The sequence below is a fragment of the Centropristis striata genome, chromosome 13 (genome assembly GCF_030273125.1).
Source record: "Centropristis striata isolate RG_2023a ecotype Rhode Island chromosome 13, C.striata_1.0, whole genome shotgun sequence".
NCBI lineage: Eukaryota > Metazoa > Chordata > Actinopteri > Perciformes > Serranidae > Centropristis > Centropristis striata.
Genome location: NC_081529.1, coordinates 15,687,682 through 15,703,278, shown reverse-complemented (window position 1 = coordinate 15,703,278; position 15,597 = coordinate 15,687,682). Strand labels below are relative to the sequence as shown.

Here is a 15,597-nt window from a genome sequence, read left to right as displayed (position 1 = left end):
CTTCTTGTGCAGAAATAATTACGAGATTAAAGTCGTATATATTTAATTAATTACGAGAATTAAGTCGTAAATGGCCCACTCTCGTAATTATTTAAATATTTTCGACTTTATTCTCGTAATTAATTCAATATTTTCGACTTGATTCTCGTAATTAATTGAATATTTTCGACTTTATTCTCGTAATTAATTAATTAATTATTTACGACTTTAATCTCTTTAAAGTATTTTTTTTATAAATGTGGCCCTAATACTCGTAACTTTTAAATGAAAACAAACATTGCTCTTTACCCTACCTTCCACCGCTGGCTGCTGGCAAGGTTTGTGCAGAAGTGCGTCTGTTATCCTGTTCTGCGTAAAGGCTTGGCAATAAAGTTCTACAGGGAGAAAAAAAGACAAAGAAAAAAAGAGAAACGGAGCTCTCCTCTTATAAAGCCAGCTTGGCTACACACAGCTCAGTTCTCTCCATAGACACAAGCGGCAACTTTCGTCAGCGAAGAGCTGTCAGTGTAGATTCTCAACATGTCTGAAGACCAGCGGGGGCTCGTTTATCTGCTAACCGGGGGCTGCGGCTTCCTTGGCAGACATATTCTGCGGATTCTGCTGGAGAAGGAGGACAAGCTGACGGAGATCCGAGTATTTGACAAGCACGTAGACTCGAGTTTAAATGGACTCAGCACAGGTAGGACTGTAAAAAATGTAACTCAACTGCGCTTCAGAATAGATCGTTTTAGCCACTCTTTAAAAGCGCTTGCTTTAGTTTAATTTAATTGTTTTAATTATGGAATGTAACTAAGTACATTTACTCAAGTATTAAGTGTTATTTTAACTGAAGTATTTTCCAGTTTCTGCTACTTTCTCCTTTACCCCATTTCAGAGAGACATTCTGTACTTTGTCCCATACACTCTCACAGGTGTTATTGTGGTGATTTCACCTCCTCAGGTAGAATATTAAATGGTGTGGACAAAAAAATACTGATACTTGATACTTAAGTTCATTTTGCTAGTAATATTAAGCCAGTGTGGTATTGTTACATTTACTTGAGTAAAGTAAAAGTAGAAATGTACCAGCATCAAAATGACTTAAAAAGTACTCATTATGTAGAATGGCCCCACAATTTACTAAGATAGGGCTAATTTTAACTACTTAATATATTCTTATGAAAAAAAATTGTCTAAACATTTCAAATTGATCATGTTTTTTATGTTATATCTTACCTAAAAAAGTAACTTAAGCTATCAGCTAAATTTAGTGGAGTAAAAGTATAAAATTAAATTACATGAAATGGAAATCAAGTACCTGAAAGTTGTACTGAAGTTCCACTACTGATAGTTTTAAAGATGAATTTGAAAATGTGAATGACAGTTGTCAGGACATAAAAACAAATGATCTCTTCAACTTTTGAAACAGACTTGATAGTCGAACAATGGCAGATAAAAATACAACTTTTAATTTTGAAAATTGAATCCGATCTAGTGATGTGTGGAACAATTATTTTGACAGAATTGATTCCTCTGAGATAAAACATGTAAATGTATTGAACTTTATCAGTTTTGATGCGCTGTGTCCAAAATATGATGTGAACTTTCGTTCAATAGACTTTTGAGTTACTAACAGTTTCTTTTTGGACGCACTGAGCTGCAATCATCACGTCACTTCCTGAGAGCCTCCGTGCCAACTGGAGGCTTGGTCGCCAGCTTTTTAAAAATCTTTATTTCTTTTAAAAGTATGTAGATGGTTTCAAAAATAAAACATAAGAATCATGCACATACAGATGAACATTGAAAATAAAACTAGTGTTACACATAAAAAAACCCAATATAAATGGAACAAAACTAACGCATAATACATAAAGTATGCCTTGGTTGCTTTCAGCTTTTGTCTGTTATATCATGGGATATTTATGCTGTGTACAGTGTTGGAATGAATCACCCACAGTGTAAATGATATGCGCAACATATAAGTCACAGAAGATTAGGTTTCAGTGTCATGTGAGGAGTCAAATCAAGTTTTTTAAATAGCTCATTTCATACAACAGTGTGCTTCAAGATGCGATGTAGTGTGTTGAAGAACAGCTGAATTCTGTGTCCCTACATGGACAAAAGCAGTAACATAATTTCCCTCACATGCTGTATGGTCACCAGGTCAATCTGCAGAGATGACAGCTGGGATAGCCAACTCCCTTACATTTCCTGTGCCAGGATGAAAATGTTATAACTTGTCACTGTATGCGTTGATACATATCTCTCATAACCTGTGGCCTTAGGAAAAAGGTGTGTTTTGTTTTTCATGGAACGAAGTTCTGACCTAAGGTGGTTCACATGCAGCCTCCCTTTCATACTAAGTATTCTTTTCCTGGGAAAAAACAAACTAATCAAATTAATCAACATACAAGAGTGTTTTTTTTCCTGGTGAGAAGACAGACTTTGCATTCAACAATGGTACATTTTTCCAGTGATTGCTGATCAGGAATGTGCTAAATCAGAAAGATGCCTCTGAGCCGCTTTGTTCAGCTTTCATTATTCATTGTCCCAAGGCTTGCTGGTGTTAGTTTGGGCCCCTGAAAAGATCAGCTAACAGTAACAGGAGAGCTCAGTCACTGTAGCACCTTCACAGAAAACGAGATCTTTAATTGTGTGTTAGGGTTAAAATAAGCCACATTTGAATAGTCTGTAATTAAACACCGCTCTGTAATTAGTCAAAATACTGATGGGACGGGAAAGTCCAGAAGTAGTCTCTAATTTACAACAGGATCTCTGACTCAAAAGTCCACTGAATGCTATAAAAACATTACAAAACTGTAACAAATCGATTGTTATATCCTGTTCAAATGATTCTGCTCATATTTTCAAATAGGGTGATGAAAGACCTGAATGGCTCCTTCATATGGAGCAAGCGCAGACCCAGACTTAAGATGGCTACATTGCAGCTTCCAGGTTCTGAAGGGGGTCTAGACTTACCAAATGTCAGAACATATCAGTTATGTACTTACATTAGGTATATTTTTGATTGGGTCTTAAATAACTTAAACTCTATTTGGTTGGGAGTTGAAGCTTCCCTTTCAAAGTTTCCACTAAGGGACTTACTGTTCTTTAAGAAATTTAAAAATATCAGACTGAGTTGTAACAACCCGGTTACACTTAATACACTTAAGGCCTGGCGATCAGTATGTCGACTTGAGGGAAGGTCAAAGTTCACATCTGTTTTCACCCCTACTGTGAATAATCCTGATTTCCAGCCTGGGATGTTTGATGCTTGTTTTAAACAGTGGGTGAATATTGGTGTTCATAGACTGAGGGACTTACTCTCTGATAATGTGGTTATGACATTTGAACAAATGATAGAGAAATATTCTGTCCCCAGACATGACTTCTTTCGTTATTTAAACTACTAACTTACAACTAAAGAGGTTGTATTGTATTCTTACCTATGCAGCGAGGAAGAATATTTTATTGCAGTGGATTAATGAAAAAGTACCAACGACAAGAATTGTGTTTGATCTAGTGCCGTTAGAGTACCTTACATGTATATGGCATTCAAAAACAGACCAATTCTATAAAGTGTGGGAACCCTATTTGAACTATGTAGAGCCTGATGTCTCTAATATCATGCGGCAGGGATTTTCTTGACCCCAATATTATTAATACGGATCTGAGCTGATGGTTTTTTTTTGTTTGTTTATTTGTTTTTGCTTTTTATTTCTGTGAACCATATTATGCAACCATCCTTTACTTGTGAAAGTGAAAAATTAATTAAAATATTGTTTAAAAAAATTAAATAAAAAAAGTCAAAAGTCCGACCCCTGTTTCGTGCCAGCCACTGTTCTCGTTCAAGGCTAGTGCAAGACCTTACTATCAGATAAGCACTGATGCCTTACTGAAAAACAAGGAGGCTATTCTCTTGTTTTTTTCTGCCACTGTGTGCAATGTTTCATCTCTGAGCATGTCAAAGTGACCTGCGTCAGGTATATAAGTAACTGTTAAGTAGACATGCTCTTGTTGTTCTCAACTCAAATACATTAAAAGTGACAAAAGAGAATGCAGATTGGAATCAAGAATTGGTTACAGTTTATAACTGGTCTGATCCATCTGAATGTCTGCAAGGTCATCAGTTCTCCAAGCTTATAAATTGACTTTTGAACAAGGAGGAGTTTTGGCAGGAAGGAAGAAATGGTCCAAAGTGTAGCTTCCTTGACAGAGTGTTGTTTAACTCTGCAAAAATCGATAGAACCTGATCAATAATGGCATCGCTATCAATAATAAAATCTTTTAAATTCCAATCCCTTTGGTGGAAAAATGATCCAGACAATCTGCATACACAGAACTTAAAACCAGTGATTGAGGAGTGTTTGTACCTTCTGCAGTTTGGTGCAGCTCAACTAATTTGAAAATATATACATAGATCCATATACTGAGTCAGTTGTACCTTGAACACTTGGTCCTTGTGCAATAACAGTTTTCTATTTCTTAACTTTCTCTTAGTTTATCATTTGTATTGGATTTTAAAACTCAAAATCCTTTCAAAGAAATTAAATATGAAATTCAATAGTGTAAAACTGCACAAGGAGTCTGGACGACTTGGAAACTATTTGTTTCAAACGAAAAATTCAAAAATAGGAAAAAAATTGTTGCTCAAGTCCTCCTAAATCACTCTCAGAAGCTTAAATGCCTAAAGTTTCAATGAAAGTATGTAGTAATCAACAGAGAGTCTAAAAAAAAACGATGAAATGCTTATAAAGTTGTTAAAACAATGAATATACAACTTAAGTAGTTCAACAACTAAAGGTAATGGAAAACAATGACAATTGTTTGCTAAAAGTAATGACTAAGAGGCTGAAATAGCTGAAAGTCTAGTTTCTGTCGTTCTTAGTACACATGCAAACATTTACAGTTTAACTTTCTGAGAAAATACCAAAACAAATATTGTGACCAGTGTTAAATATCCCCTTAATTATTAATTCACTTTACTATGATGAATTTGGGGTACGTCTTTAAAAAAAGGTTGGTTTAAACAACATAATTGTGTTGTCTTCTGTTAGATGAGAAGTGAATAAATGAATCAGAGTTATGTTGAAACTAAACAAACAGAGGGAGTATTCTTCCTGCCTTTGAAGAGTTCTCTGGAAAGCATCCCTGATCCGTTTCCAGGATCAGATAACGACACAACATGTCTCTGATATAATGTGCTCCTGTGTTTCTCCTGCAGAGCGGACAAAGGTGGTGGTGATTCAGGGGGACATCACAGACTACAACAGTGTGCTGGAGGCCTCCCGGGGGGTAGATGTCGTTACTCATGCAGCCAGCTTGGTGGACGTTTGGCACAAAATACCAGAGAGCCTCATCATGTCTGTGAACGTCACAGGTGAGACTCAGTCGCACAGGACAGACAGGGGGAGACCTCACTTAGGGGCTCAGGTGATTAAGTTTTATTAACGTTTAACTGTGGGAAACCAGAGAAGAGAGGAAACCAACACCCTGTCCTGTTTTGAATGATTTTCAAGGACGTCACTCCACCCTTGGTTTAAAAAATGTGGTCATAATTAAATTGTGCTGAATATGGACACAATACGACCATTGTAAGCCATCCATGTTGCCCATTTCTGGAGTGACAGAGATTTCTTCTCGATACTAAAACCTGGATTAAAGCAGGCGTTGGCAAAATAAACAACTGAATATGAGTTAGAGTGAGACCTCTTGCAGCTCTCTCCCTCCCTGCTGAGAATGTTTGTTTCCAGCTGGCAGCCAGTTCACAAATTCATTTCGCTACACAGTCACTAAAATATGTTTCTGAAAACATTTGAGATGAGACATAGACAATGCAGCAACACAATCTTAATTCATATATGATCATCGCTACCTTGTTTAATTCATGCGGTTAATGACTGCACGTTTTTTACATTGACTGTAGACTGACCACAAGAGCAGCCCAAAGAGCAGCTCAAAGAGTGTCCAAAGGGCTGAAAGAAGCAGTGGAAGTTCTGTAATTTGCAATGATTTATGGGAAAAGTATTTAATTTACTTGTAAAATATGTTCACAGTCTTGTACCTTTGCCCTTTTTTGTTAAAAATTAAATGATTTATGCTGTCTTTTCATCTCATAGACTTGGTTTCAAGCTTAAAACTCTTTATAGATCAATGTAGTAAATTAAGGGGAAATTTACTTCTTGAAATGGGGCTGATCAACTTACAAGCACTACAAGAAGCCAGATCACAAGTTATCTGTTTTGTGTGTTACTGTCAGGATATAGTGCCAGTGTCATCAAATATGACAAAAATTATATTTATAACAGTTACAGTTACAAACTGAAGCTTTAAGGGCAGGTTTTCATTGCATATTGTGTAATATAATGAGTTTCTACAACCCTGATTCCTAGAAAGTTGGGAAGCTGTGAAAACCATAAAGTAAATACAGAATACAGAATAGGTGCCTTGCTCAAGGACACTTCAGTCCTTGACCTGTCAGTCCTGGGATTCAAACCGGCAACCCTACGGTTACAAGCCCGATTCCACATCAACTATGACGTCAATGTATGACAGATTTATTATGAATTTTAAAAATTTAAATGTTTTAAACTAACACTATTTAGCCCACAAGGCCATTCCGGCCCATTTGGCACAGGCTGGACCAAAATACCAAGTTTGGTTTATTTTGTTCAAATCAACCGACGTGACCTTGTTCGGTGTACTTTGTAGGATGTTTAATCACACGCTTTTTACATCTTGTTTTTTTGTGTTTATTAACCGGATAAAGGATTTGATCTGTTCCATAAAGCCGTACAGAGCAAGTTAACCAGATAAGGCTGGTTTATTTCAGTCAGTCAAAAATCATTTTCATTTGATTCGGTTCCATTAAGTAAATTCATCTAGTGTCATTGTATAAGTTGTCATAATACCTGAAACCAGGTGTGGATCCAAACTGAAGATACTGTTCACAGGAAGTGATAAAAACCAGTCAACATATTTAGTGTCTGGGTTTGTGTTTGTGGGTTGAGGCAAGGCCAGGGTCTGTCGAATATACTGCAGCTAATAGACAAAACATATTTCACATACCTCATCATCTGTTCATTGAGAGTCAGTTTGCAGGCTTTTTAGATCTCTCAAAACATGAGTACAACAGACTTCTTAGAGTTGCTTGAATTGAATGAATAGTTTACTCTGATCTGTCCGGAAAATGTTAATGTGACTGAATTTCAGTTAAATAAGATTCATTTTGTACAAATGTCAATAAACCTCGAGAGAATTCTGTGTAAAGCCGAGAAGTTATTTGTTTCTGAGGGTGTTTCAGTCTACATTCCTGCAGAGAACTGGTTTTCCTCTTAGGTCACAGACATAAACTCACTTTTCCAGACAGATAGGCAGAGTTGCTGAGTTTTAACCATCAGACCCGTTTTATTTTTTAAGGAAAACTAGCCACACATTTCTTTCGCACAGGGCATGAACTGTGGTCAGGGTGAAAGTCCTGAGTTCTTCCCAAGAGCCCTTATGGTGACTTTTCATGCTTTATACTCCGCTTTCTTCCCCCCCACTATTACTGGCAGGCCTCTACTCGTTCATATTTATGGGGTAATAACTGCTGATACAGGTGTAACAGGTGCAACGAAGCTAACAGGAATATGTCTATTATTACAGTCTATACATGTCAACACAGTCCTGAGAAGAGGTCTTTTCAGCCACATTAAACCTGGAAACCTGTGTGGGTGTTCAGGGCTTTTAAAGGTTAAAACAGTAGTTATCATTAAGACATATTTTAGCATTTCGTTTTGACCCTCTGCCAGGCCCGACCAGATGTAACTGTGGAGCCTGTGGAACGTGTCTTCCTCCCCTCTCCTCCCTCCCTTATCCAAGATAACTTTAAGGCTTTAAGCCTTTAATTACAATGACAAGAGTTTTCATTTCCTCTACTTTGCAATGAGCTCATTTCCGTCACCTGTCCACTGTTGCAGAATAGGGGCCAGGTTTCAGGAAAACATGTTTTCGTCCCAACAGCTGAACAGGACACATATGGATCACATGCCTCTGTTGAATAATTTCCTGTTGATCCTCTTTTTCTGCATCTAATTATAATTTCAAGACTTTGATCCTTTCTTCTTTGACTGTCTGCAGTGGCAGAAAGGAATCCAAATCCAAAAGTCAGCCCTGTGGTTTTTTGGAGGACTCACAAACTTAACCAATAAAATTCAGTCTGATCTATTCAACCCGTGTATCCTCCATCTCTTACATGGCAGTGTTTTCTCTCTTCTCAGGAACGGAGAACGTGATCAAAGCCTGTGTGGAGTGTGGCATCCAGTGCCTGGTCTACACCAGCAGCATGGAAGTGATCGGCCCCAACATGAATGGAGACCCGTTTTACAGGTGAACGTCAAGAAAATATCCTTCTGTATTCACTCGATTCTGAACTCAATTTTATTCTGATGACCAAGTAGCCCAGTGTCCAAGTCCAAGTGTTTCCTCACACAGCACACATGGTTGCAGTTTACACTCTGTTTTTTATACAAGCTTTGACTCTTTGACTCTTTCAGTTGCCCCTTACTGTGTATCCTTTCTCTCTTTTTTTCTCTTGAATGCACTATCATAGAAAACACAAAGGCCTGTTCAGAAAAGATATGATCGGGTGGAGATAAAAACGCACAACACACAGTATCCAGCATCCTGATTGTATAATCAAGGTGGTTCTATGTTCCTTTCAGTCTGGCGTGTCTGAACCGTTTCATAAAGGACCGTGCAGCTGCTGGTTTTCATTCTAGCGAAGCAGGCTTGACTCATTTAAACAATTGAGATCAGTCTTCAAAGGCCAAAACCTGCAGCTGCACGGCCTTTTGGACATATCTGCTTTAGGTAGATTAATCTACGTTGAGACTCACTTTGTTATCTTTTTGTCACACTGATGTAATGTGTTCTCTCAGTAATGTCTTTCATGAGACTGTCTGGTATGTCAGCAACTAGAAATATGTCTGCAACTTTAACTCAAAACATACATTACCAGTATCACAATATTATGTAAAAGACAAGCCTGCTGTCTCATGTCTTGTGTCTATTTTGTTTTTTTTCTGAATCATTTTGGAATATTTTGATGCATCGCTGCATGGAAACCCTGACAAAAACAATTGTGCCAGGGTGAAAACAAAGATGACAAACCTGAAAGTTTGAGTCATAATTACACACAACTATTTGTCTCCAATTATTGTGTTTGTTTAGTTTGTAGATATAGGGAGTGATGTGAAGTGACTTGTCACACTTAATTCTTAACTATTTGTAGATTTGTATGGAGTGGAGAAAAAAAGCTTGTGTATTCTGGTCAATCTCTCTCCAGCAATGTCTACTACAAATACTTGAAAGAACTGTGCAGGAATTGTTGCTTACATCTCCACATATGGATTTTATTGGGAAAATATCTGGAAAATAATGGCTGTCACAGGCTTTATTACAGGAGGAAAAACACTCATTGAGCTATGAAGTCAGTCCTTTTCCCTAACCTCTTTCATTTCCATCTACAGTTCTCCAATCAAACAATGGTTAAAATATTTAAAATATGCAGTAACAGTGGTATGAGTTTTTTTAGGAAGGGTAAAACACGCGGATCTTAAATGCTTAAGGCAGGAGATAAGACACTTGCAGTTGCAACTTTCCAGCGTCCATCTGCCATGACTATGAAGTGTGTGTGTGTGTGTGTGTGTGTGTGTATCCTTGGGCCTGCACGTACAGCTTCAGTTTTACCTCAGAACAATATTTGGCATTCTCTATTTCACAAGATTGTGTCAGGGGGAAAGAATGAGCCTGGGCTGCTCTTGTTGGAGTGAATGACTCTGTCTCTTTCTCCCTCACTCCATTTGCAACATTCCTCTCATACGCACGACAGGGTCAAGAAAACAACTACCTGCTTTCTTTCTACTGTCTCATGAGTCCTCCTGACTGTTTAACTCTTTCTCTGCAGGGGAAACGAAGACACACCTTACACAGTGAAACACACGATGGCCTATCCGAAGAGCAAAACAAAGGCAGAGAAAATCGTGCTTGAAGCTAACGGCACCAAGGTACTTTATGTTTAACAACATTCATTCCAAAGATAATTTGCAATGGTTTGGGAGCGTTTTCATCGAGGCAGATTTATTAAAAGCACATTGTTTAATAGTACACTTTAAAGACGTACTGAGAAAAACAAAACAGCTGTTAAAGTTAGAATCATAAAACCATTACGGAACTCATTCATTTTTTCTACCATCTGCAGAGTAGAAAAGTATTTGTTGGCATCCAGATATAACTATAAATGTTTATAACTGGGTGCTATAATGCTGAATATCATATTTGACACTGTATCATCTTTGTCTAAGACTGGGTAATACACTCTGAAAGCTGTAGATGTTTTGTGCTGTAGAGACTAAAACAAACCTCATGAAGAAATTTCTTGTGCAACTTCTTGTGCCACAAAATTGCTAGATTATCCCCTTGCCTCGTTGTGGTGTCAGTGCTGCTGCTTATGATCCAAGTCAACAAAAATGTGTTCTTTTCTCAGTCAGTGTGTATGTTTTTTTGTTTGTATGCCTCCTGTTTTATTTCCCAACACTGAATCCTGTTTTTTTTTTCTTCTTCCCCCTCTGTCCAGGTGAATGGTGGAAAGTGTTTATACACATGTTCCCTGAGGCCGACAGGGATCTACGGCGAGGGGCACGAGCTAATAAGGGATTTTTATAAGGAGGCTGTAAAAAGAGGAGGTTATGTCATTGGAGGTGTCCCAGACAAAATTGAACATGGACGAGTCTATGCAGGTAAAATTACAGTTTTTGGGAAGTCATGATCACAACTTCAAATAAATCACACCAATGTGTTCACCATTGGTGTTAACCAATGTAGCCTTAGCAGTGATGGAAGAAGTATCCCGCTCCTTTACTTTAGTAAAAGTACTAATACCACACTATGAAATTACTCCACTAAAAGTAAAAGTCCTGCATTTAAAACTTAGTGGTGTAAAAGTACAAAAGTATCAGCATCAAAATGTACTTAAAGTATCAAGAGTAAAAGTACTCGTTATGCAGAATGACCCACTCAGATCCCAGTTCATATTCTAAATATATAATTAGATTATCATTATTGAATGAAAATGTCCTATTGATCACGTTTTTCATGTTAAATCTCAACCTGTAAAATAACTAAAGCTGTCAGCTAAATGTTGTGGAGTAAAAAGTAGAATATTTACCTCAAAATGTAGTGAAGTAGAAGTATAAAGTTACATAAAATGGAAATACTCAAGTAAAGTATAAGTACCTCAAAATTGTACTTAAGTACAGTACTTGAGTAAATGTACTTAGTTACACTCCACCAGACACCTAAACGACCTCTTTGCTTTTTTTAACACTTTCTAACTTTTTAACACACACAAGACGAGAAAACTAAAGTGAGCATAAGAACCAGATAAAAGAAGCCTGTCAAATGTTCACACCAAGACTAAAAACAGAAGTGCAGTCAGTGGTATGCAAAGACACTTCCTCTGAAATTCAAAAGAAGTGTCCTTGTATTTTATTGAAGTAGAGTGCACAGTACTGCCAGTCAACATAACAATAAAAAGAAACCTCTGATGCTCTTTAAACCGACTCCCCAGTCGATGAGCAATAGGCTGTATAAAGTGCACATACCTCCTCTAAATTCGCCCACTGGTTTGTAGAGTTTGCCATTTTTGCCCTCCGTTTAGCTGTTTGAGTGGTTTAGCCCAATGTTCTTAACCTCACCAACCCAACCACCATTCTAGTGGGTATATTCTTGTATGTATGCATTTTGGCCTCAATAAACTTTTTAAGCGAAATGTGATCGGGAAAGGGTGGTGCTTGGGAGGTTACATAGGTTTAAAAAAACATGAAAGAGACATGCATGCCTCCATGCCCAATGGGATGGGTGCTAGATCCAAGAATTACCCAGCAGAACAAAAAAATCTGCACACCAAATACCTCCCTTTTCACGAATTGTAATGCAAGTGAAAAGTTTTCAGCTACCAGTGCCATATCATTGGGGTTCAACTCAAGCACAGTGTAACTGGAGCTGCAATGTTGGATAAAGAAATGGTTTAGCGCTGAACTAATTGAGCCATTCAGTAGTGGATGTGTGCATGTGTTTTATTCCAATGACATGATGCCTCGAGACCCCATGACTTCTAATTGGGTAGTGCTAACTTGCTGCTGTTAAATATGCTAATTTTGGCTTTTACAAACAGGATAAAAACAAAATGTACTTACTGGAACATCAGACTCAGTTGTCTTTCTGTACAACTGAATGCCAACAAAGACTTAGTTGTCAATCCCAAGGTAGCCCCTTCCCTAAAATACACCCTGCTTTATCATCTATTTTACTCTAAATGAAACCATCATTTACAAATGAACATCATGCTGTATTGAAGGAGACTTGAAACTAACAGTCAACACCATAAACTTGTTAGGAAAATGTTTACTGAGGTAATAAATCAACAGTCAGTTTATACAACCAGACTTATTATTGCAGGAGTCGCCCCCTGCTAGAAAGAATACAGGTTTAAGGCACCTCCGCCTTGGCCTCAATCTTCTGCCCTATGCATAGAACGAAAAGCACAAGTACATACATACATCAAGAAGCACAAATGGTAGAACATTATAAACATGAACAGTAGTCATACTCTAATCCAGATGTCATGGTTGTGATAAAGATAACGTGAGCAGTATCAGCATCACATAAATCTCCTTCCAGATGTGATGACGTTATTAAATCCATCTCAACACGCTGCTTTCAGTACTGATGAGTTTCTGTTCTTTGTCACGGTATCCATTTTGCTTCAGACCAAATTAGTAATCACTGGCAGTGCATGTGAGCATGAGTAACAGTCTGCATGGCAGTTATTTGTGGCACACAGATACTAAGGATATTTTGTAACATGCTCTTGGCAGATGTTAAGGATGAAGTCAGTGTAATGTGGTCAGGTGTGAAGCAACTCAGCACATTTACTCAAGTGTTGTACTGACGCACAATATTGATGTAAGAGTATTATTGCTTCTTCTTCTTTTTTCACTTTTACACCAAACATCATTATCATTATCCAAACTGATTAATTTTCTTCTGACACAGTACATTTTACATTAAAACTGTAACTGTTGTTTTGTTTTGAGTACTTCGTTTTGGTATTCACCCACTTGTTTGTGTTTTTTAGGCAACGTGGCCTGGATGCATGTGCTTGCAGCTCGCGCCCTGAGAGAGCGCCCGCACACAGTTGGAGGCGAAGCTTTCTTCTGCTACGATGACTCGCCCTACAAGAGCTACGAGTCATTCAACATGCAGTTCTTGTCCACATTCAACTTCCGAAGGGTTCGCATTCCCTACCTGATGCTCTGGTTCTTAGCCATGTTTAATGACATACTCCGCTGGATACTGAGCCCCGTGTACAACTTCACACCCTTACTGAACAGTTACACCTTCACTGTAGTTAATACCACCTTCACTGTCGGCACAGACAAAGCCCAACGCCACTTCCAGTACCGCCCTCTGTACGACTGGGACCAATGTCGGGCCCGCACACAGAAGTTTGTCGACACGTTCCCTCTGGATATGACCAAAGGCTCCTAACATGACCACAACTACCGCATCATGCATCACAAGCTGCTATGTAGACGTGCAGAACTCCAGATGCAAAGGAATTAGTTTAATTAATTCATTTTATTTTATTTAATTGCTTTGCGTAAGCTTACAGTAGATGCCCACTGAGTCTGGCGAAGACGGCAGACGATGTGGTGGTCCAGTCAACTGGCTGGGCCACACAGAAACAATGCAGGCAGGAGTTGTCCACTGAAATCAGAATTCCTAACTTTACAGATGTTTGTGAGGGGGTTGAAGTTTGATGCAGTGGCTGAATAGTGTATTTAATGTCAGCTATTAAAAGTGAAAGTTTTGAAATGGACAACGAAAGATGGCCGCACAAAATGTTCCTGAGGGCCACCATTAGTGTGTTTGATGCAAACACAGACCATTAAATGCAGCACAACCCTCCCATCATGCACCATGCGACTGTTTTTCCTGCCCTCCAAAGGAAATAAAGAGACATTATTATCTGTATTTGTTCCACCAATAAAATGATCTGTATCTGTATTCAGATAGCAGACCAGAAATGGGTGTGGACTGGAAGCCACATGAAATCAGGCATTTTCTAACTCAAAAGCATCAAATTGATTTACATATAATTATTATTGACTATAGATATACTCCCTCATACTGTACCATTCTTTGTCTTGTTTTTTTGTTTTTAATATTTAAACATAACATAATTTAAGCTTTGCTGAATAACTTCTGATCCAGTTCGAAGTTGAAACGCCTCCCGTTGCTAGACCTGGTGGAAATTACCGTTGGTGCACAGTTATAAAGGAAACATATTGAAATCATGTGATGTGAAATTATTAATCTTTACTTAGAGAAATAACTTGATGAGTCTTGATTGTCCTGACGTAAATATAGAAGTTTATTACAGCAGAATATCTTGGTAAAGCATACATAGACACAGTCAGAAATGTGTTTGTAACCGTTCGTGTTGTACCATTACACTTTGGACAGCTACAAGGTCTTCATCTTATCTTAATATTATCTCATATTGCATGCCAAGGGTGAAGGACTCTGAGGCCTCTCAGAGTACAAAACCATGACCGTAGATAATGCACAACTCATTTGTGATTTCCTTCACATACTTTCATGTCGTATAATGTTTCTACCACAAAACATGTTCATTCAGATGAAGCATATATATTAATAGACCTGATGATCAATGAACTTTTATTGAATGTCATCATCATATTCTGTGAATTGTTTAGCTGGTAAAGTCACCATTGGGTTGTCAAGAATAAGCTGCAGTAGTAATTATGTAAATAATGACAAATGTAAATGCAATTTACAAGCATTTACTGGACTATATATGGAATTTATACCTATATTTCAGTTATATATATATATATAATTAAAAGCATTTTTTACATTGCATAATTTAAAGAAAATTTGTAATTACATTGTTGATTAAATATATCATGCTTAGTTTTTTGTCATTTTTAATAAAGATTACTTAATATATTCTACATGGCTTTGCTTGTTCATCACAGGGAGAGGCTGCATTGTCCTGCTTTTCTTTCCATCGCTGATCTAATTTACTTGTTTTATGATGATGTGCAGTGGGGGTCAAAAGGAAAAGTTTATACAACTGTGAGGTATGACACATGATCACTTGTTTCGTTTCAGTGTGCATGTGTTTCCTTTCCCTTTTCTCTTGTTACTGGGAGATCTCCACCTCTGGATTTCCATGGATACAGTGATCTTTGTTTACACACAGTGTAAATGCCCCAGTCTTTCCCTACACACTTGTGGAAACTTGTCATCAGACTCTAGGACAACCAGCTGGATGGCGTTTATTTTTATGAGTAACACAAAGTATAAGGGAGTTCCCTTGTAGAATAACATTAACATTGCTTCAGCATGCCTGGGTGTCCCCTCATTCCTGTGGTTGTACCATGGCAATGTTCACAACAATAACATGTCTTTAATTACAACAGAGGAATGACTCACAAACCCCACACAGCAATTGTGATTGTCTTTCCCCCAAAGGAAACAAAACAA

At 37.8% G+C, this 15,597-nt stretch overlaps 1 protein-coding gene across 1 annotated transcript; it reads left to right on the top strand.

Moving 5' to 3' along the window:
- The first annotated feature begins 246 nt into the window (after window positions 1-246).
- hsd3b7 (hydroxy-delta-5-steroid dehydrogenase, 3 beta- and steroid delta-isomerase) lies at window positions 247-15,047 on the top strand. The gene is made up of 6 exons (XM_059347443.1): window positions 247-679; window positions 5,204-5,359; window positions 8,241-8,349; window positions 9,929-10,028; window positions 10,598-10,760; window positions 13,160-15,047. Exons 1-6 carry the CDS (start codon window positions 520-522, stop codon window positions 13,570-13,572), a joined length of 1,101 nt encoding a protein of 366 aa, XP_059203426.1. The 5' UTR covers window positions 247-519; the 3' UTR covers window positions 13,573-15,047.
- Window positions 15,048-15,597: the final 550 nt, after the last annotated feature.